This window comes from Gracilinanus agilis, chromosome 1 (assembly GCF_016433145.1).
Source record: "Gracilinanus agilis isolate LMUSP501 chromosome 1, AgileGrace, whole genome shotgun sequence".
Classification (NCBI taxonomy): domain Eukaryota; kingdom Metazoa; phylum Chordata; class Mammalia; order Didelphimorphia; family Didelphidae; genus Gracilinanus; species Gracilinanus agilis.
The window spans coordinates 69,519,807-69,541,842 of record NC_058130.1 but is presented as its reverse complement, the minus strand read 5'-3'; the positions used below and the strand labels follow the sequence as shown (position 1 = coordinate 69,541,842).

The window sequence follows — 22,036 nt, the reverse complement described above, 5'->3', positions numbered from 1 at the left end:
AGAAACTAAAAGAAAATGAGGCATAGTAAACCCTTGTGCAGAAGAGTAGTTCTCTGGGGGTTTACACTGAGTAATCCCAGATAAACACTGCAAATGAACAATGAACTTTGGCAGAGGAGGAAAAGGGGATGGGATGGGTGAGTACGAGTTTGTGCAAAATGAAAGTATATTACCGAGGGTAGCTAGGTGGTTCAGTAGATAGAGAGCCAGGCCTGGAGATGGGAGATTCTGGGTTCAAATCTGGTCTCAGACACTTCCTAGTGTATAAATGAAGATTTTGAACCTTGGACTGCATCCTCCATAAGTCCCTTAGTATTTCCCAAAATTCCCTTTAATCTCTCCTGTGCCTCCACGTTTGCATGGTCACATTATTGTTTTATAGTTGACTGTAACTCCTCCCTCTTTCTCTTTTGCTCTGGCAAGCGGGCTGACTAGCTAAGCCTCTTTTGTTAGTTTATTATGAATAAAACTTTATAAAATTATAATATTTAGTTCTTTGCATATTAATTTTAAAATCTACATTAGCTATGTGACCCTGGGGAAGTCATTTAACACTGTTTGCCTAACCCTTGCCCTTCTGTCTTAGAATTGTTACTAAGCCAGAAAGTAAAAATTTTTAAAAGTCTATTATTAATACTATCCACTCTCCCTTCGCACATATGCAAAAAACTTTGAAGTTTTTTTTAATAAATAAGAGCTACAAATCACAAAAACTGTGTTATCCCTTATTCTCTACTCTCTGATGTTTTGCTATACTCCAATATATAGAATCGTATAACAAAAAATAATAATAATAAGCAGTGTTTATTTGGAGCATCAAGATTTTCAAAGAGCTTTGCAAAAGTTTATCATCTTATTTTGTCCACATAACAATACTGGAAGATAGGTGCTACTGTTATCCCCATTTTACAGATGAGACAACTGAAAGAGATATTTTAAGTGATTTGCTCAGCATCAGCTAGTAAGTGATTGAGGCCAGATTTGAATGTGGGTCTTCCTGGTTCCAGGTTGAGCATTCTATTTACTGTGCCATCTAAGTATAATGAATCAGTGATCTCATTAATGGGGCTATTCCCTTTAAATACCCTCCATGTCTTCTCATCTGAGAGACTCCTGCCCATGTCTTCCATAAGGGAGACATACTATATATGCCTAATAAAATATAGCCTTTTATTATACACAGCTGGACAATCAGGAATTCTGAATCCTTTTGGCTCTCCATGTCTAAGCTATCCAATGTATTGCCTTGAGTAGAGCAGATATGACTAAGTACCATTTCATATTCATTTATGGTTTATTTATTACAAAGCATTTCCATATTTCACTTGACTGTCAAAACCATCCTAGGAGGTAGGTTAAACCATTAAACTTTTTTTTTAACCCTTACCTTCAGTCCTAGTAACAACTCTAAGACAGAAGGGCAAGGCCTAGGCATTCAGGGTTAAGTGACTTACCCAGGGGCCACACAGCTAGAAAGTGTCTGAGGCCAGATTTGAACACTCATCTTCATGACTCCAGGTTTGGTGCTCTGTCCACTAAGCCCTTCCAATAGTAACTTTTCTACAACTCATTTTATCAAAGGGGAAAACTAAGACTCAGAAAGATAAAATAATTTGTCACCAAGATCACACAGCTAGCAAGTGACAGAAATAAAATTACAATCTGGAGCTCTTAGACACTTGATTACTCAAGTCCAGAAAAAAACAATCTTGCCAAAAAGATATCTTGATCTCTGCTAAGTGTTTGGCAATAGTTCTTCTGAAAGATTCCATGGACACACCATGTACTGATTTCTCATTTAAGAAATATATTTGGAACAAGAAGAACAATTTTTACAATAATACCATCATTAAAAAAATTTTTGAAAAACTCCAAACCTCTAATTAATGCAATGATCAATCAATATCTCAGAGGACTCATGATGAAACATACTACCTGTGTCTTGATATAGAGAGGTGATGGACTTGGTGTACAAACTGAAAAATACATTTTTTGACCTGCTGATGCAGGTTACAAGAATTCATAATTATTTCAGAGGTTTTGTTGGTGGTGTTGGCATTGGTTTTTTCCCCAAATTGGAAGGGGAAGGTGAAGGGGGGGAATTAATTTTGGTGCATTTTTTAAAATTAAATTTATTTTAAAAATATTTGCTACTCAACTTTTCCTGTTTTCTTTTGTAAAAGTCAAGAGTTTTGGCTCCGCCATGCTAAAAGTGAGAGACTATCTTACCTTTTCATCTTGGGATTTTCCCTTCTGGCTCACAGATTTTAGAGCCAAAAGAGATCTCAGATGCCATCTAATCCAACCCCCTCATTTTTCAGATAAGGCAACTGAGGCACAAGAACATTAAATAACTTTCCAGAATTCCCAGATATGGCAACAGTCAGAAGTGGGGTTTTACAGTTTTTACTGTGATTCCAGAGTCACTCTCACTTCAATCTGTTACCTCCAACATCATGTTTCTTCCTTGACATCCTTGACTTGACTTTGTTTCTTCCCTGACTCATCACAGGATTTTAGAATACCCATTTGAGTTTTTAATTCTTTTTATTTATTTCATTAAATATTTCCCAATTAAGATGTGAAAGAATTTTTAAGTCATTTGAAATCCTCTCCTTCTTTTCCCCCTCCCTTCTTCCTTGAAAAGGCAAGTACTTTGATTTTGCTTATACATGTGAGGCCATGCCAAATAGATTTAGATTTTTAGTTGTTGTTGGGTTAGTTTGTTTGTTTTTCAGAGAAAAAAGTTGGATTTTAAAAACAAGTCTTTCCATTGTTTTTATTTGTGAAACAGCCACTCAAGACTAGAAAGCAGAGAATGCAAAAGTTGGAGTAACTGTGCCCTCTGCTGGTCTCCTGACCAATTTGCCTTCCTGAATTCTAAGGGTAAAAAGTGAATGATTTCTTCATTTCAGAATGGATATCTATTTCATGAACCTAATTCAGCCCTGTTGGATTATGGTCAGAGGAATAGACAAATCCCAAATGTGACCCTAGTATCTTTACTACATTCTCCCACTTCCCTTCCCTGCCGTTTCCCCTCAAATCAATTTTTCTCTTTAGAACTAAATGTTTCTTTCTCTCGCTAATATGCTCTAGAGAATAACTGCATATGATGCTTCCATTCACTTCAAAAAGCCCATTAAGACTTGGAAATCCCTTTGCATGCTTATTTTGCAAGAAAAATGGAAATCTGGGCCTTGTACAAAGATCTGTGGGCTCAGTCAGAAGGCTTGAAAATGAGTCAGCAGCTGTGTGATCTTGGGTAAGTCATTTATTTAGTTTCTCTGGGCCCCACTATACAATGGCCATTAGAATATCTACACTCCCTCTTACACAGCATAATTTGTAAATCATGAAGCCTTATATAATTATAATACAAGCGATTTTATTCTACTAGCTGAGTCCCTCTAATTTTAAAAAGCTAGTGGCTGCATGTCTTTAACCTTTTCTGGGCCCCAGGTTCCTAATATGAAAATGAGGAGATTATACTCAATGGCTTCTATGGTCCCGCTCTAAATCAATGACTTAAGAAATGGCTATAGTTATTCTCAGTAATACAGTGATGCAAGACAATCTCAGAGACACATGATGAAAAATGGCATCACCCTCCAGAGAAAGAACTTACAGAATCTGAATGCAGATCAGAAAATATAATATTTTATTTTCTTCTTCTTTTTTTGTTGTTTGAGACATTTTCTACAAAATGACTGATATGGAAAAATGTTTGGCTTGATAACACATTCAAAATCTATATCAGATTGATTTCCCAAATTGGAAGAGGGAGGGAGGTAGGGAAAAACTAATTTTGGTTCATTAAACAAATAAATTTATTTTTTAAAATATTTGCTAGGAATTCAACTTTTCCTTTTTTCTTTTGAAAAAATCAGAGTTTTTGGCTCCACCATCCTGTGGCCTGGCATGGAAAAAAGTGAAACACCATTTTACCATTTCATCCTTCCATTCTTTTGGGGCTTTTCCCTTTACTTGTCTGAGACCTCCTGTCTCAGTCAAGCCTGTACTCCCCTGCAATACCCAATGCTCCCAAATTACTGACATGTATTAACCTGGAGAATGGTCTCCAACTCCTGCCTCCATCTTTTCCCCACCCATTTTCTTTTTAACTGCTTAAAATCTGGCTATTATCCCATCACTTTCTCTACATTCTCCAATGTCAACAATAGTTTCCTCACTGAAATCTAAGACCCTTTTCCCTCTCTTTTTCAGTCTTCTCAGTACCAAACACCATAGCTTCTTTTAGCAGTCAAAAATGTTAAGAATATTGAGGTTCAGTAAAACTCAATTTTTGATCCTCTGCATGCATACACATATATGCATATATATGTGTGTGTGTGTGTATTGTGTATATATGTGTATCTGTGTATATGCTTGTGGATTGCTTTGTGTATGCCGGGGACCAAGAACTCTATGATTATGACTTCTAAATCTCCATATACAATTCTGTTCCCACAGCACAGTTTTATCTATCTCTGTCTGCTGGATACTTCTATCTCCTGAAATTCCACAGATCAAAAAATGAACTCATAATTTCTCCCAGAATCAATTTCTTTGCAAAAACCCCACTGCTTTCCAGGCTCCAAATCTTAGTCTTATTCTCTAAGTCAAGTTATTGTTTCCTACCAAAGGTTGTGTGTAGTCTTTCTCCTCCATTTCCCCAACCTCTTCTTCTAGTCTGGGCTCATATGACCTCATACTTAGATTTCTTTAACAGTATCCTAGCTGGCCTTCATGATGCTTGGCTCTCACCAGTTTTTCTATTCAGAAAAATCTTGAATCTATACATCTACATGTGTTCACATATACACGTTCACACACATACATACATATATATATATATATATATATATATATTAGGAGACAGGAGGTATGTTTTACTAATCGATCCTTTGGAGTCAAGATTAGTCTTTCTATTGATCTGAATTTTGAGCTCATATAGAATTATTTTCCTTTTCATTATTATAGTCATGGTGTAACCTTGTGATGTCAAACTCAACTACAAATGGGAAAATTGTATATAAGGATCCTTGTAGGCTAAATATAGACTTAGAAGACCACATATTAACATTATCTACGTTCTATTATATTTTTATTTATTTTGTTAAATATTTTCCAATTACATTTTATTCTAGTAGAAAGTGTTGAGGTCCAGTGGCTGTTTTATGCCTCTGACATAATCTGTTCTTTTGGCTGTCTTGTTTCACTCTGAATGAATTGACTGTCATTTCTATAGTTCTGATAAAAGGCCTTCCTCAGTCCAGGGAGAAATGCAAGCAAGCAGACAGCTTTGAAAGTTACATGTTACCTGTGTGACCCTAGGGAAGTTACTTAACCCCCAATTGCTTAGCTCTTACCACTTCTCTGCTTTTCAACCAATAGGAAGGAAGGAAGGAAGGAAGGAAGGAAGGAAGGAAGGAAGAGAGATGGAGAGAGAAAGAAACATATTGAATTTATTACATACAAGGAAAAGCAAGCTCTATGTAATATACTTGTGGTTTCCTGTACAACCCTCTTTTTTTCCCCAGTTTTACTTTGTGTATGGAAATGCTTGTTTCATTAGGTGTTTGTTAAGTTCAAAATTTGTTTAAATTAAAGAGGGTGCAAAAGTACTTTTCTTATAAGATACTCCTAGGAAGCATGTAGCAGTGTAAGGATTATCTCCCCTCTCTCAGAGATGAGGAAACTGAGGCACAAAAATTTGCCCAAATCTGGAGTTAACAAGTAGCAGTCCTAGTCCTTAAATCCAATTCTCTACATTCCAACTCCAGAGACCTTTCCACTATTCTACATCATAGATGTGGCTATTTAATATATTTGTTTAAAACAACGGATAAAGATCATTGGGACCAAATTAACTGTAAACACAGGGCAGCACCTTTTAAAGTTCCAAATAAGTGTTCTAGAACAAATGCCCAGAAGAAAAGAAAGGATAGTCCATTTTCCCATTAAGTTCTAAAAAATTTCAGGGGTGGAAGAAGAATACACAATTCGGTTGAATGTATGTTTAGCACACAGACTCTTCCTTCTCTTTCTGTGACAAAAAATCCCCCAGTCAAAAAAGGGTAAGGATCAAGGGGCAAATTTGGACATAGAAACATAGTTCTTATCTACAAGTTTCGGGGATGAGGGTGTTTTGGTTGGTTTTTTGGCAATGAAATAAAGATCATAAGATTCACCACAAGGTGGCGGTTTAGAAGCGTTCTGAAACCCACAGCTGGAAGTAGGTAGGAATGCATCCATGTACAGGAAAGAGTATCTTTTAAAATGGTATCTTAGTGTCTTTACATGTAATTGGGGGAAAAAGCCAAAAATTTTAAGAAATAAATAGTAAAAAATGGGATCTTACAATAAATATTACAAAGGCAAGTAATATTAAGAAATCATCTTTTCATAGACCACTATTAAGGAGAGCAGGGCCTTGAAAGCCAGACCCAAAAATGGGAGGTCCTGGGTTCAAATTTGACCTCAGACACTTCCTAGCTGGGTGACCCTGGGCAAGTCACTTAACCCCCACTGTCTAGCCCTTACTGCTCTTCTGCTATGGAGCCAATACATAGTATGGATTCTAAGACAGAAGGTAAGGGTTTAAATAGAAGAAGACCAGGGCCAATGCAATTCCCAGCACTCTTTCAAGCCTTATTCCTTCATTGAACTTATAGAGAAGGGACCCTTGTTGTGATTCAGTCATTCAGTTATAATCGATTCTACATGACTTTGCCTATGGAGTTTCCTTGGCAAAGATACTGAAGTGGTTTGCCATTTCCTTCTCCATAGTATCCCCATTTTACAAATGAGGAACTAAGTAAAATGGGGTTAAATGGTTTTCCCAGGGTCACACAGTTTAAAAAGTGTCTAAGGCCAGATTTGAACTCAAATCTTCCTAACTCCAGGCCCTGTACCACCTAGATACTCTCCAAAGATCATATAATCCAACATCCTTCATTTCATAGATGAAGAAACTGAGAGTAAGAGGAAAAATGACTTCCCCAAGGTCACATAGTTAATAAAGGGGAAAGCTAGGATTTGAACTCAAACTGACTTCAAATCCAGAACCCTCTTCTACTCCTCCACCTTCAACATTGTCATTTATTCACTCATTAATTTATTCATTCACTGAATCGGTACTCATTGAATACCTTCTCTAGACAAAGTTTATTACGCTAAAAATCGGACTAAGCCTAAGGAATAGTCTTTCAGCCTAACATATAGACATCATAGGAAACAAAGAGACATTATTAATAATATGTAATAATTTTAGTAATAATAATTCCTAGCTAGATAGGGTCATAGAGATCATCTACTTTGGTCCCCTTAATTTTACAGATAAAGAAAAAGATCATGGCCCCAAAAAGGTGACTGACTTGCTTAAGGTCACACAGCTAATTAGTGGAAGGGTTGTGATAGAAACCCAAGTGTCTTGACTCAGTTGCAAACTCTTTTCACTATACTATACCCTGGAAGCAACTGTAATAGAACAAACATGGAAGTACAGAGGAGAGAGGAACAAAACCAACACCATTGGGGTTCTGGGAGAAATTGTTTCTGCCTAAGGAGACTAGGGAGGAGGCAGTATTTGGGCTATATACTTATCATACTAGACAGTACAATGGAAATAACATTAGATTTGGTGTTGGAACAAATCATACACCATATTCAAGGTCCCAAAAAGTGTGAATAAATAATTACTCAGTACAATAATGACTGCCATGAAGTGATTGCATTATTTGTATTTACTCTGCTATTTCACTGGGATAAGCTGGGAGTGGGGGTGGGAGGTGGAATGCTTATAAATGTTTAATAACTAATTCCCTGAGAATAAATGCATGCCAACTGGGACTTTTAAGTTTAATTTGTATGATTAAAATTTTCTCCATCACTTGCTTAAGTCTCAATAATCAACAAAACAATAAATCAAGCCCCAATATGTGGCTTTGGGCTGATGTCCAAAGTAAATCCTCACATTAGAAATTTGACAATTGGCTCTTGGGCATAACACCATTGGAACCAATTCCCATATAAGGCATGATTATAACTTCAACTAGTGTTAATTCAAATATCTTCAGTCATTTCAAAAGATCATTGTTGGCACTAATTACAACACAGATGTGCATATATCGGCACACATACACATATATCCAGATCTGTGATTCCCTTGCTGTAGTGAACTTCTAATATGAAAACTCCCTCTAATAACACATGTCAGAAATTTATCTGGGGCTTAGAGTCTTTGTAGTGGACTAATCATGTAATTAATTAATCGGTTTATGGTGTAATTCATTCATTTGCTCAATATTTTTTGAGTACTTTCTAAGAGCAATGTACTATGCTAAGTGATAAATGAAGCCTACATTTTCAGATGCTATCAATGTGTCAGTTTATTTTGCTCAGATGTATTATGTATAATGAGGAAGGATTTTAAGGGGAAGAGATTGAAGCAAAATAATTTTTAAAAAGCATAATTCAAATGTTGAAAAAGTAGAAATACTGTAACAACTACTACTACTTTTTCTATTGTTATTAAGAGAGACTGAAGAGGCTAGAATCCTCCCATCAACAAACTAAACAAATCTTTTTTTCCTAGTGTTATGTTCAAACCCCAGGAATGTTGGTCTCACCTTGATTGACAAGGGAGATGGTTGGAGACATCGGAATGTTCCCAGATGCCATGAGACAGGGGCAAAAGTCGGTTGGCCTGAGAGTATAAATAGCCCAACAGCCATCTGGAAGGAGCTTTTGACTTATGATCTTTGGGTCTTGGTCTTTGACCACTGATCTGTGGGTCTCTGACCATTGATCATTGGTTCTCTCTGAATCTCCCTAGATCTTTAGGCATCTGAATCAACATAGTTATTTAGATCTCTGGGCCCAGGTGGTGACCAGGAGGAGGGAGGTAGAAGAAGAAGAGGGTGGATTTTCTTAAGGGTGGTTACTTCCTGAAGGCTGTGCAGGCTAACACATCACAAACTGACAATAGGAAGCTGAGAGAGAAATCATCGATACATCTACATCCAGCAGAGCAGTCTCTCTTGTTTGGCAATGGCCAAGCTGAATCAGAGGGGTTGTGAAGAACAAGAACTCCAGCTTTATAAATCAATAAGCCTCCAGTCCTGCGGGATTATAGCCTATAGACAATAGTTTGACAGGGTCTCCAATCCCCAATCCATATCCTGATAATCCTTTCCCTAATTAAGATCAAAGATAAATATTTAATAAGCACCTTTCTGAGTGGTTATTATATCCCGACCCTTGGGGAGGGAGCAAACGCAGTCAGATGAATAACATGATCCAAGGCTAATCAGAGCCCAATACTAATAATTGATCCAACCCCAGGTGGGACCTGAGGGTTACCCATTCACCTGACCAGTTAGGGTCCTACCTGGGCACTGTTTTTTAGGAAAGGCAATTATACCATCAAGCAAAGGTGACTGAATTGGTGTTCCCCAGTCACCAGCAACCTAGGGGAATACAAAGACATAGCTTCCCTCACCAATATCCATATATCCCCTAGAAGGAGTAGTACCCTTCTTATTTCTTTATAACACTAGTGATCTTTCCTCATGTGTATCAGAAATAACAAATGCTGAAGGGGCTGAGGGGAAAAGAGGTACACTAATAAACTATTGATGGAGGTATGAACTGCTCCAACCATTCTAGAAAACAATTTGGAAATATGTCCAAAGGGCTATAAAACTGTATACCTCTTTGACTGGGCAATACTACTACCAGGTCTATATCCCAGAGATCAAAGAAAGGGAGAAAGGACCTATCCATACAAAAATATTCAGAGCAGCTTTTTTGTGGTGGTAAAGAATTGGAAATTGAGAAGTCCATCAATTGGGAAATAGCTAAACAAGTTGTGGTATATGACTGTGATGGAGAATTCCTGAGCTATAAGTAATGACAAAGGGGGTGGTTTCAGAAAAACATGGCAAGACCAATATGAACTGATGCAAAGTGAAGTGAGAAGCACCAGATCATTGTGCACAGTAATAGCAATGTTGTAACAGTGTTCAATTGCAAAAACTTTGAGTACTCTGATCAGTACTTTGATCCAAGCCAATTCCTAAAGACTTATGATGATAAAAGCTAACCATATCCAAAGAGAATTGATGAACTCCAAATGCAAAATGAAGTCTAATTTTTTTCATTTTATTTTTTCTTTTTTAAAAATATGGCTAATGTGGAAATGTTTTGTGTGACTTCATATGCATAATTGATATAATATTGATTGATTTTTCAGTAGAGGAGTGAGGAAGTAGAAAGGAAGGAGAAAATTTGGAACTCCAAATATTTTTTAAAGAAAATTAAAAATAAATAATAGGGGGCAATTAGGTGGCTCAGTAGATTGAGAGCCAGTCCTGGAATCAAATCTGGCCTTGGACATTTTCTAGCTGGGTGACCCTGAGCAAGTCTCAACCCCCATTACTTAGCCCCTATCACTCCTCTGTCATGGAACCAATACACAATATTAATTCTAAGACTGAAAGTAGAGGTTTAAAAAATAGCAATAATAAATTAGAAAAATAAAATAAAAGTAGCATATGAGAGTTATAAAGAAAAGTGATGATTAGTTTTAGTACTGTACTAGAACAGACTTTTTTTTACATATGAAGTAGATTCAAGTAGAAAGAGGCCATGTAAAAAGATAATTTTTAAACTATAAGATAAAATAGTGACTTTAAAAGCAATGACTCCCTGTACCTAATACAATGCGGTTTGGCAAAGTATGCCTCCTAACAAAGGGTAGCTCAGTGGCACGGTGAAAAGAGTGTCAGGTCTAGAGTCAAGAAAATGAATCTTTCTGAGTTCAAATCTGACCCCATACACTTCCTAGCTGTGTGACCCTGGATAAGTCACTAAATCCTCATCTATATCAGTTCCTCATCTATAAAATAAACTGGAGAACGAAATGCCAAACCACTCTAGCGTCTTTGCCAAATGGAGTCACAAAGAATCTGATAAGACTGAACAACAAAACAACCTTCTAGCAAATTTTATTCCCTTCTAAATGTGCAGAATTTCACTAATATGTTTCAGTTTCCCGACAGTACTGAATTATAAGGACAAGGCAGGCTGGGACAAAGTCAAACTCAGGGAGCAAAGAGTCAAAAATCTGGGAAAATCACTCCTTCCCCAAAAGGATTTCTCTACCTCCTTCCTTTGATAGTAGGGGGAAGGGGGGGAGTAATTGAAGAAAACTAACCAGTTTTTTCATTTCCCAGGGCAATCTACAGTTTAAATGCAAATAATTACTGAGCAATAACTCAGTAACTAGTTCACACTAGGCTACAAGAGCAAAAAAGGGAGTTGGGGAGTAGCACCGGAAGAGCATATCAGATAGATGAAGCTGAGGAATGAATGGTAGAAGCCAGAAGGAGCTCTGAAAAGGGAGACTACTGGTAGGGGTTGCAAGACACACTTCACATTTATTCTAGGATTGGGTTCTGAGCACAGAGCTGGGATGAATAGGTATGAAATCAAAGTGGTTGACTGATTAATCAAGGATGGAGACTTGGGATTGAACCTGTGATTTCACAAGGAATTCCTAGATGATGAAACTTCCTTTACAACACAGGCTAGAGCCCTCCCTGCAACTGGTAATCTCAGATTGCTATCTAGAACCTTAAGAGAATAAATTACTTATCTAGGGCCACAGGGCCAGTATATATCAGGGGCAGATATTGAACTAGGGCTTCCTGACTATCAGACCATCTTTCTACCCTCAGTTCCATGGCACCTCTTTAGTTAGCATTAAAAAAAGGTAATTGGTTGCTGTTGTTATTCAGTCATTCTTATCACTCTTCATGATCTCAATTGGGGAATGCTTGGCAAAGGTAGTGGAGTGATTTGCCATTTCCTTCTCCAGCTCATTTTGCAGATGAGGAAACTGAGTCAAATAAGGAAAAGTGACTAGCTCAGGCCCTACTAACTGTCTGAGGCCAGATTTGAACTCAGGAAGATGAGTCCTCCTGACTCCAGGAAAACAAAGTTTATCTTTGAAAACAAGGAAATTGTTAGAAGAGAAGGTTAAGCCATATAAAAGGACAGAAAGATAACAGAGGAGGAACTCTCACATATCATTTCTTTGCCATCCTACCCAACAAGAAAGGACATTTCCCTTGAGAATTTGAAACACACACACACACATACACACACACACAGAGGCATACTTGTGTGTCTTAGTTGAAGTCACTGGAAATGTGTAGGGCAATAGCATTGAAAGCTGGAACTGAACAGTGACACAGTAAAAAAAAAATTGTTTAAGGTTCATACAGTGGAAGCAGATACTTCCAAAAAACCAAGCAGCTTCTTTTCCCTCAAAAGAGGTGTTTTGGGTATGGCTGCTGTAGATAAATGAAGCAAGAGAGGCACAGATAAACTTTCAGAGGATAGAAAGCAGGGGCCCCAATCTTTCTCATATGATAACATAGCACAGACCACAAACAGGGAGAGGACATGTAGTGGAAAGCCTAGGTTATGGTAAGACTGGCTGAAATGAACTAGGGCAGAGGTTAGGCAAAAAAGGAAGTTTGGAGAAAGGAAAACCAGTGATACTGTTGACTGAAATGTCCCACAAACCCTGCCAAATAGCTATAAATAATCAAAAGAACATAGAAACAATAACTAGTCGATTAGTATGAGGCCACCTTTCAGATAAGACATAAGAGTTGCTCAGATTCGCAATGATGAGAAAACTCTTCCCATCAATCTGTAGACATAACCGAGGTCCTTGGTGGAGGTTTCTGGGCAGTAGGTACGGCTGGTTCAGTTTCCCAGTCACTCAGGACTAGTTTCAAACAATGCTCAATTTCCACACTCACTGCCCTCCTAAGGAATTGGCACAGAAAAGAGCAAAACTTGATCTTAAGTTGCCCCAAGGTGTTTAATATGGCAGTTAGCATCCTATTTACATGGTGGTTTGTTTCCTCTCCAGTGGGCAAACAGAATGAACTATGGGTAAAGCCTCAAAGACCAAAGTGGACCATGGGTAAAGTGACCTCAGTTCCCTGGAGACACAGGGCAACAACTGCAGAAACAAAAGATCCCTTCCTTAGTAACTAATCAAGATAAAAAGTATTCTTGAAAAACCCTACTCATTTTTACTCTTACTTTTACTTTTTAACTTTGCTTAATACCTTTATCTTTACTTATCTACCTTATTTAGCTACTTTATTAGCTACTCTGTTACTGTATTCTCTTATAATAATGCTTGTTTCCTCACAATGGAGTCAGTTTGAGTCTTCAATCAATTCCCTGGACAAGACCATCCTTGCCAACGTCTAATACGACATTAAAAGTATTTTTAAAAAAATTTTCTTATACTCATTTGTGGTTCTTCCTTCAGGATGCTGAAGAAAGAAAAGCAAAAACGTAATAAAAGGCAAGATGACAGAACAACTACAAATCAACAAGCTTTAAGTTTTAAAACTTAAAACATTTAATTTACAAAATCAGAGGCAGTGAGGTGGCACAGCGGATAGAAGTGCCAGGAGTCAGGAAGACCTGAGTTCAAATCCAGCCTCAGATACTTATTAGCTGTGTGATCCTGGGCAAGTCACTTTGTTGCTGTTTGCCTCGATTTTTTCAACTGTAAAATGGGGATAATCATAGCACCAAATGAGATATTTGTAAGTGCCAGATAGATAGGATGCTGCTATGAATGGTTTCTTGCCTTTCCTACCGCTCTGAGCATAGTGTTAGGTATGGCGTGAACATGAAATCAGAATGGCTGACTGGCTAACCACAAATTAGGTTAAGAACTTAATAAATGTTCTATCCATCTAAAAATCTTTAGAAACCCTTAAAATCAATGTTCTGGACCTGGGGGTAAAGACTAGAGAATTAAATTTGAAAACAAACTGGCAATAAGAGAGATGATTTAAGATGATAGTAGATGGACCCAGAAGATGGACCCACACCTGGTTCCCACCATCCTATTTCTCTCTCATTACTTCTACCTACTGTCCCACTCTCTCTCTCCCCCTTTATTATTTAGTTGTTTTGAGTTGTGCCCTTTTTGTTATAACCTAGGTTATTAAGCTTTCTAAAACTGAAACCTGCTTCCTTGGGAAGTGGCAAGTTCCCCTTACTAAAGTTCTTCAAGAACTGTGACTCTTCATGATCCTCTTTTTGGGGGAGGGGTTCTTTGCATGGATACTAGAGTGATTTACCATTTTCTTCATTAACCCATTTTATAGATAAGGAAACTGAGGCAAACAGGGCTAAGTGACCAGCCCTAGCCCACACACAACTAGTAAATATCTGAGTCTGGATTTGAACTCAGGTCTTCCTGACTCCACTTCTGGTATCCTCTAGCTGTCCTTCTCTTTCCCTCCTTCCCACTCCTTTCCACGTTCCTTTTTAGATCAGGAAAGAGTTCAAAGAAGGAATTCCATGGTGAAAAATCCTCAGATTAGCCAAGCAAACTTCTTCCCAAGGTTTCAGTGGCTGTATTGACAACAGAGGACTGAAAGTTAGGTCATATGTGTCCAAGCTTAGAGGAAAGCACAATGGGATAGGAGTCAGAAAAGCTAAATTGGGGGAAAGGACCTCTTCTGCCATTTCCTAGCTAGGACAGCTTAATCAATTATTTTCCCTTCCCAGAGACCAAGCTGCCTTCTTGTAGAATAAGGAAGCTAGACTAGACTATCTCCAAGGTCCCTTCTGAATTGAACTCCCTGGTTCACCTGATTCTTAGTGACCCCTCTGATAAAGACAGAGACACTACATTATTGATAAAGTTTCTGCTTTCAAACTTTTGCCAGCAACACACCATAAATAATTCCTTTTTAAAGACTTCCTTATTCCTTTATTGAGGGTCCTTATCTCAGATAAAATGAAAGGACTAGGCAGGTCACAAATTTGTATTTTAAGATCCTGAAAAGACAAATCAGAAGTGTAGTAGTTGTTTGATGTTCAGTGAGGTGAACAATGAAAAATTATGGCTGAAAATCTGTTGTAGGCAAGAATGCTTAGATTTGGGGGGTGAAGGCTCTAAAGGAAAGACTCAGGAGCAAGTAGGTGGAAGTTCCCAAGAGGTGGTTCAGGTTTGATGTAAGGAATCCCTTTCTAAAAAGTTTCAATCGTTCATTTGGGATTACATTTTGGGAATTTGGTTATATAAGATTACTTACTTACAAAAATGACAATATAGAAATATGTTTTGCATGATAATACACATATAACCCAGATCGAATCACCTACCAGCACTAGGAAGGGGAAGGGAAGGGAGGGAGGGAATTAAATTCTATCATAAAACTTTGGAAAACTTGTACAGAAATTTGTTATTACATGTAATTGGTAAAAAAATTTTTTATATGTTTTAAAAATAAAATGAAAGTTGTATATTGTTCAGTTATGTCCGAAACAGAGTATTTATGGGGTTTTTCTTGGCAAAGATACTGGAGTGGTTTGCCATTTCCTTTTCTAATGGATTAAGGTAAATAGAAGTTAAATGCTCAGAGTCACAAAGTTAATGTGTCTGAGGTCACATCTGAACTCAGGTCTGACTCCAGGCCCAGAACTCTATCCACTGAGTCACTTAGCTGCCCCCTGAAGGTTATTGAGCTCTCTAAAACTGAAACAAGTTTCCTTGGGCAGTAGTAGGTTCTCCTTATTAGAGTTCTTCAAGCAAAAGCTGGAAACCACTTTTCTGGTTGTCTGCAGTAGGATTCCTTATGGGATATGGGTTGGATAAAAGGGCCTTCTGAGGTCCATTCCAGTTTTGAAGATCTATATTTCTTATCCCTGATAATCCCTATTAAAAAATTAAAGGTCCAGAGAAAGAACTGTTAGAGTCATCTTTCACATCAATGTATTTATAGTTTTATTTTGGGGCTTTGGTTAATTATGAAATTGCTCTTACAACAATGACCAATATAGAAGTGTGTTTTGCATGACAATAAAAAATGGGAAAAAATTAAAGCAAAACGCTAAGGGCATTAATTTATTCATGACAATCTTCTATTGTAAATGACAGCTCCAGGATCTAGGATCAGGCTGCTGGGTAAAAGTAGGGAAGGAGAGCCATTGTCCCCTGCAATGTCCCCAAGCCTGCCTTTGTCCACAGACTGATGGCAGGCTGGGTCAATATCCTCTGTGCTGACTCCACATTCCCCACCACAACAATTTCCTTATTCCATCCTCCAGGAGGAAGTAAGTATATGAAAGCCTGGCATGACATCTGAATAGGTTATCTACCCCTGGACAAATAGCTAGATATAAGTTGAAAGGAAAAAAAGAGTCCTTCAGATATCTGATTTTTTTTTTTTTAAACCCTTGCCTTCGATCTTAGAATCAGTACCACGTATTGGTTCTAAGCAGAAGAGCAGTTCAGCGAAGACATATCTGAGGCCAGATATGAATCTAGGACCTCCCATCTCTAGGCTTGGCTCTCAATCCACTGAGCCCCCAATATTTGGTTATTTTTAAATATTGTACATCTGTCATAGTGAAGACAAACCCCAGAAGAAAGACTGGAAGTCTGAGCTTTCAGGTAGATGTTCTGAAGTCACAAAGAGTGTCCATTTGGACTTTGTTAAGAGAAATAACACACCAGGTTCATTTTAACTTTAAAAATGTCCAGTGAATGAATAACTGGAGTTTTTAATAAATCCTGAATCAGCACTTAAAACTTTGTCCAGGAAGCCGCTACTACTTAGGTTTTCTGTGACTAAGAAGAAAAGTCAAAAGGGGAAAAAATATTTTTTGTCTGGCTATCCTCAGGCCAAATCTTTTTTTTTCTTCTTGGCCTGTTGCTTCTCTGCTATTTTCTTTGAGAGGATAAAGTTAAAAGAGTAAGCAATCTGATATAGATGTATAGATTGCCCATCAACTAAGAAATAAATAAACAAACTGTGATAAATGAATGTAATGAAATACTACTGCCCAGTAAACAATGATGTATGTGAGGAATATAGAGAAGCATGGAAAGAGCTATATGAATTGATGCAGGGTAAAGTAAATAGAGCCAAAAATATATAGACAGTAAATGTAACAATGACACACCAAAAAAAAAATTAAAAGTAAATGTAACAAAATTATAAAGATCAAGTAGAACAGGAATGAAAAGATATAAGAAGAAACCCCCAACCTATCCCTTTCACGGAGGTAGGAGACTCACACGCGTTACATAGTGTACATTTTTTTAAAGTAAAGATATTCTATAGAATGAGAGCTAGAAGAGATTTCAGAAACCATCACATCTATTCCCTTCATTATACTGTTTTTTTTAAAGCATTGATCAGTTGTGCTAAATTTTTTACCCTCTATCAAAAAAAACTACTCATCATATTAGGATGGCTTTCCAGGAGGAAAAGAGAGAGGAATACATGAGATACTGTGGACATTTAAAAAATGGAAAATATTAATAAAATATAAATTAAAAATTAAAAATGATTAGTAAGTTTGAATTGGATAGTTCCAGCTGAGTGATAAATTTGGAAGCCATATTTCAAAAGGGTTAAAGAATGAGATAAGAGAAAAATAAGAGACAGGCATAGACAGCTTTACAATGAGTTTGGTCCTGAAAGGGAGGGGAGATAGCAAGACAATAATTGAAGTTTTTTTTTTTGTTTGTTTGTTTTTTTCAGAATGGGGAAGATTTGGGCAGATTTGTAGGCAGCAAGGAAGAAGCCAGCAGAGAGAAGATGAAGATTCCAAAGAAGAAAGGATTGTGGGGACAATCTGCTAGAGGGCATGAGAGGACTTAGATAAAGGGTACACTTAAAAGGATTCTAGGGGGGCAGCTGGGTGGCTCAGTGCATTGAGAGCCAGGCCTAGAGATGGGAGGCCCTAGGTTCAAATCTGGCCTCAGACACTTCCCAGCTGTGTGACCCTGGGCAAGTCACTTGACCCCCATTGCCTACCCTTACCACTTTTCTGCCTTGGAACCAATACACAGTATTGACTCCAAGACAGAAGGTAAGGGTTAAAAAAAAAAAAAAAAAGAATTCTAGAAAGACAGGGCAGTGTGAGCCAAGAAATGAAGGAAAGAAAACACCAATGTCTAGGAAATGATGAGAGCTGAATCACTTAACTTCTGTAGTCCTCAAGTTTCTTCAATTATATAATAAAGGGGGAAGATCAGATGGTCTCTGAGGTTTCTTCTAGTTCTCATTCTATAATTCCTAGGATCCCTTCACTAAACCAAGCTGTTTCCCACAAATGGCATAGTTTACAACCCATGTAATATGTAAAATATCTACCTAGTGGCCTGCAAATATTTGGATTATTAAAAGATCAACATTCCCCCTGCAAATTGGGAGCTAAAATTCAGATGTACAACTCCTGTATTCTTCATTTCCTACTTGGCTGCACTACTTTGGGACTTCTGGCTTCTTCATCATGGCATTAGAAACTCATAAATGGAAATGACTTCATCATTTTGCAAGACAAATCAGCCTTGGCACTCAGACCTCATCACTACCCTCTGACTGGAGGGAGGAATCATGAACCCATGAACCACGAGACCTTCATGTAAGGCAGGGGCCCAGTACAGACCTCTCTTTTCCCATCTTACTACATTCTTTTGGGATATCTCTGACATTTCCCTGAGGAGGTACTCTCCAACCCCTAGTCAGGTACCTTCCCCCCCCCCCTACCTCCCCCAAATAACTTTCCAGTTTCCTTTCTTCTTCCTTTATTAGACTGTAAACCCCTTGTAGACAGGAACTCTTTTTCATATTTGTATCCCTAGTATTTTGGATCAGTGAGGTCTCAAAGTGGGTAAAGCTCTGGAATTAGAACTGGGAAGATTCATCTTGAGTTCAAATCTGGCCTCAGACCCTTAATCACTGTGTGACCCTGGTTACCTCACATAACTCTGTTTACCTCAGTTTCCTCATCTGTCAAATGATCTGGAAAAGGAAATAGCAAGCCATTCTAGTATCTCTGCCAAGAAAACTCATCCTGATGAGTTGGATGTGACTGAAAACGATTGGGCAACCCCAATATTCTGATTACCACAGAGGCAAGAAAGGTCAGATAAACCTTTTAATGAGACATTTTCCCTGAAGTAATACAGAAGTTGTCTCCTTGTATTACCAAACTAGCTTAGTGTAGGGGTATAATAACACACTATCAGGGTCATTATTTTAGAACGAGGAAGGCTTTCGGGATCATAGAATCATAGTCCCCACCGCCCAACCAAACTTCAAAAGCCACCCACTTCAACCCCCTCATTTTACAGATGAGGAAACTGAGGCCCAGGGAGATTAAAGTGACTGAAAAGACAGTAAGCCTCAGAGGTAGGTTTTGAGCTCAGTTCTTGAGTTCAGTCCCAGGACTTTTTCCATCCTCTAGACAAGCCCTTTCATTTTTTTTTAAACCCTTACCTTCTATCTTAGAATCAATATTCTGTATCCGCTCCAAGGCAGAAGAGCAGTGGGCAGTAAGGGCTAGGCAACTGGGGCTAAGTGACTTGCCCATCTAGGACGTGTCTGAGTCAATATATGACTATATTCATATAGAATATATTTTAAAACTCTCGTCTCCAGGCCTGGCTCTCTACCCACTGGGCCAACCAGCCCTATCACTTTTCCACACAAGGAAATAGAGCGTAGGGAGTTGACTGCAGAGGAGGGAAAAGGAACCGCCGACTCCAAAGCGGATAACCAGGAGGACTCGAGGTTGGGCGGCCTAAGCCTAGCGGGAGGGGCCCGGGAGCACGTGCGGAGGCTGAGGCGGCCCCTGGGCCCGAGCCCACTAGCAGCATTTCTGGGGCGCCCTGCCGCTGCGCTCCAAGCCGGGCTGGGTCTCACCTTTCTCCAGGTTCAGCGGTCTCGGATACTCCCAGCGATGCACTCCGCGTTCTCTCTCCCCTCGCAGCTAGCCTATCGCGGGTAGCCTCCGCGCCCACCGGACCGCACCCCGTTCTCCCAGCTGATTGGGGCTGCGAAAGAACACGGGGCGGGGAGAGCCGCGGCTCAGCCCTGAGGGGGCGGTGCCAGCACGATTCCCTGGAGGGGAAGGCGGAGCGCCGGGTGGGCCTGGCTAGGTCGAAGAGGTGTGGCTCCGGGTGTGGGCTGGCTGAGGGCCGGCGGGCGCGGACCCGCTTCTGGTGCGCCGCTCCGTGGGGACACTTACAATCTTCGGAGGGTGTTTGCGCAGGGCGCCTGTGGGTGGGGAGTAGCTGCTCGGCAAAACAGCCCCGGCCCCTTGTCCGGGTTGCCAGACAGCTCCAAGACGTGCCGAGGAGGGGGGCCACCCAGCCTGGCTCTGGAAAGGACGGCTCCCGCGTCCCCTAGGAAAGGGGACCGCGGTAATAGAAAGGAAGATTGCACTGAAACAAATTAGAACTGCAATGATCACAAAGTTGTCACAGAGAATTGAATAAATGAAAAAGGAGCGATTCAGTGTAGACCAACTGTTGCACACTCTGCAAAGGGTCTGGGGACACTGTCGTTATCCAGGCCTTTTTAGTCATGTCCCACTCTTCGTGACCCCATTTAGGGTTTTCTTGGCAAAGATGCTCGAGTGGTTTGCCTTTTCCTTCTCACAGCTCATTTGACAAGATGAGGAAACTGAGGCAAACAATTTGCCCAAAGTCACACAAAGCAGTATCTGAGGCCAGATTTGAACTGACTTCAAGCCTAGAGATCTGCCTTTCTCTGTGGTATTTTTGCCTTCCTGGTTTAAACTCTGAGGTCCAGAGCTCTGGACACAATGACCCTCCTCCCTTCTTCCTTCCTCACACCTGAGGGTACCCGAAATTCAGGACCTTTCCCATGGCACTCTGGAGAAGGATTGCTGGTCAGGAGAAGTTGCTGACCACAGGGAGGGGGCCCTACGGAGCCCAAAAAGTATTTTTTCCTTTCTTTTTTGCTCTGCCTTATACATTTTGTGGCCACCCTATGGCTGTCCTGTGTTCTGTGAACGTGCATGGTCTGCTTCTCTTTGGTCTGTTCTCTTTCTGCCCAGAGGCATTTCTGGTGAGAGAAGACAGATCTTAAACATGAGCCTTGGCTCTTTGGCTCAGCATTGATTCTTTCATTTAAGGTGAAAGAGATGGGAAGCCATAATCTTGTGAATGTTCAGAGGTGAGGTGAGTGAGCTACCAGAAGGCCTGGGAGTGGCCTCTGTACCAGGGTTTGCAACCAGCTAGTTCAAATTTTTTTTTTATTATTTTTTATTAAAACCCTTACCTTCCATCTTGGAGTCAATACTGTGTATTGGTAAGGGCTAAGCAATGGGGATTAAGTGACTTGCCCAGGGTCCCATAGCTAGTAAGTATCTGAGGTACATTTGAATCTAGGTCTTCCTGACTCTGGACCTAGAACTCTATATACCATGCTAACTAGTGGCCCTATAAAGATCCCTCTGTAAAAGCTTTAAAAAAAATCTGATTATCAATATCAATAATATGAATATCAATACTGTGTATTGGCTCCAAGGCAGAAGAGTGGTAAGGGTAGGCAATGGGGGTCAAGTGACTTCCCAGGGTCACACAGCTGGGAAGTGTCTGAGGCCAGATTTGAACCTAAGATTTCCTGTCTTTAGGCCTGGCTCTCAGTCCAGAGTCCCCAGGCTGGTTCAATTTTGAGATCCCAAGGAATGATATTCAGGATCCAGCTCAGTGGTAACCACAACAAAGGTTCCTCCAGCTAGGATGCAATGCTCTATTTGGAAGTAAATTTGGTGGGACCCATACTATGTATTTGGATAGTCTGAACCCACTTAACCCAGAGGCAGAGGTAGTATAGTGAGGAGGGGGCTTAGGGAAATGTTAGTACCTCTGTTATTGCAATATCTTAACAGTAAATACCCTGGGGCAGCTAGGTGGCTCAACGGATTAAAAGCCAGGTATAAAGATGGGAGGTTCTGGGTTCAAATGTAGTCTCATACTTCCTAGCTGTGGGACCCTGGGCAAGTCACTTAACCCCCATTGCCTAACTCTTACTTACCCCTTTTCTGCCTTAGAATTGATACTTAGTATTGATTCTAAAACAGAAGGAAAGGTTTTTTTAAGGTACATATTTTTAATTTAGAATTTTTTATTATTATTTCTTAAAAACTCTTA

The 22,036-nt window shown here is 39.4% G+C and overlaps 1 protein-coding gene across 1 annotated transcript in view; it reads right to left on the bottom strand.

Annotated features, from left to right (window-relative positions):
• The window catches only part of BLVRA (biliverdin reductase A), a 46,670-nt gene extending 25,770 nt beyond the window's left edge, over window positions 1–20,900 (bottom strand). Inside the window, exons 1-3 of the mRNA XM_044676335.1 lie at window positions 20,724–20,900; window positions 19,877–20,260; window positions 19,779–19,845 (exon numbers count right to left, since the gene is read on the bottom strand). Of these exons, the coding sequence (XP_044532270.1) occupies window positions 19,779–19,845; window positions 19,877–20,260; window positions 20,724–20,900 (628 nt within the window). The remainder of the gene's footprint in view (window positions 1–19,778; window positions 19,846–19,876; window positions 20,261–20,723) is intronic.
• Between the last annotated feature and the right edge of the window lie 1,136 nt (window positions 20,901–22,036).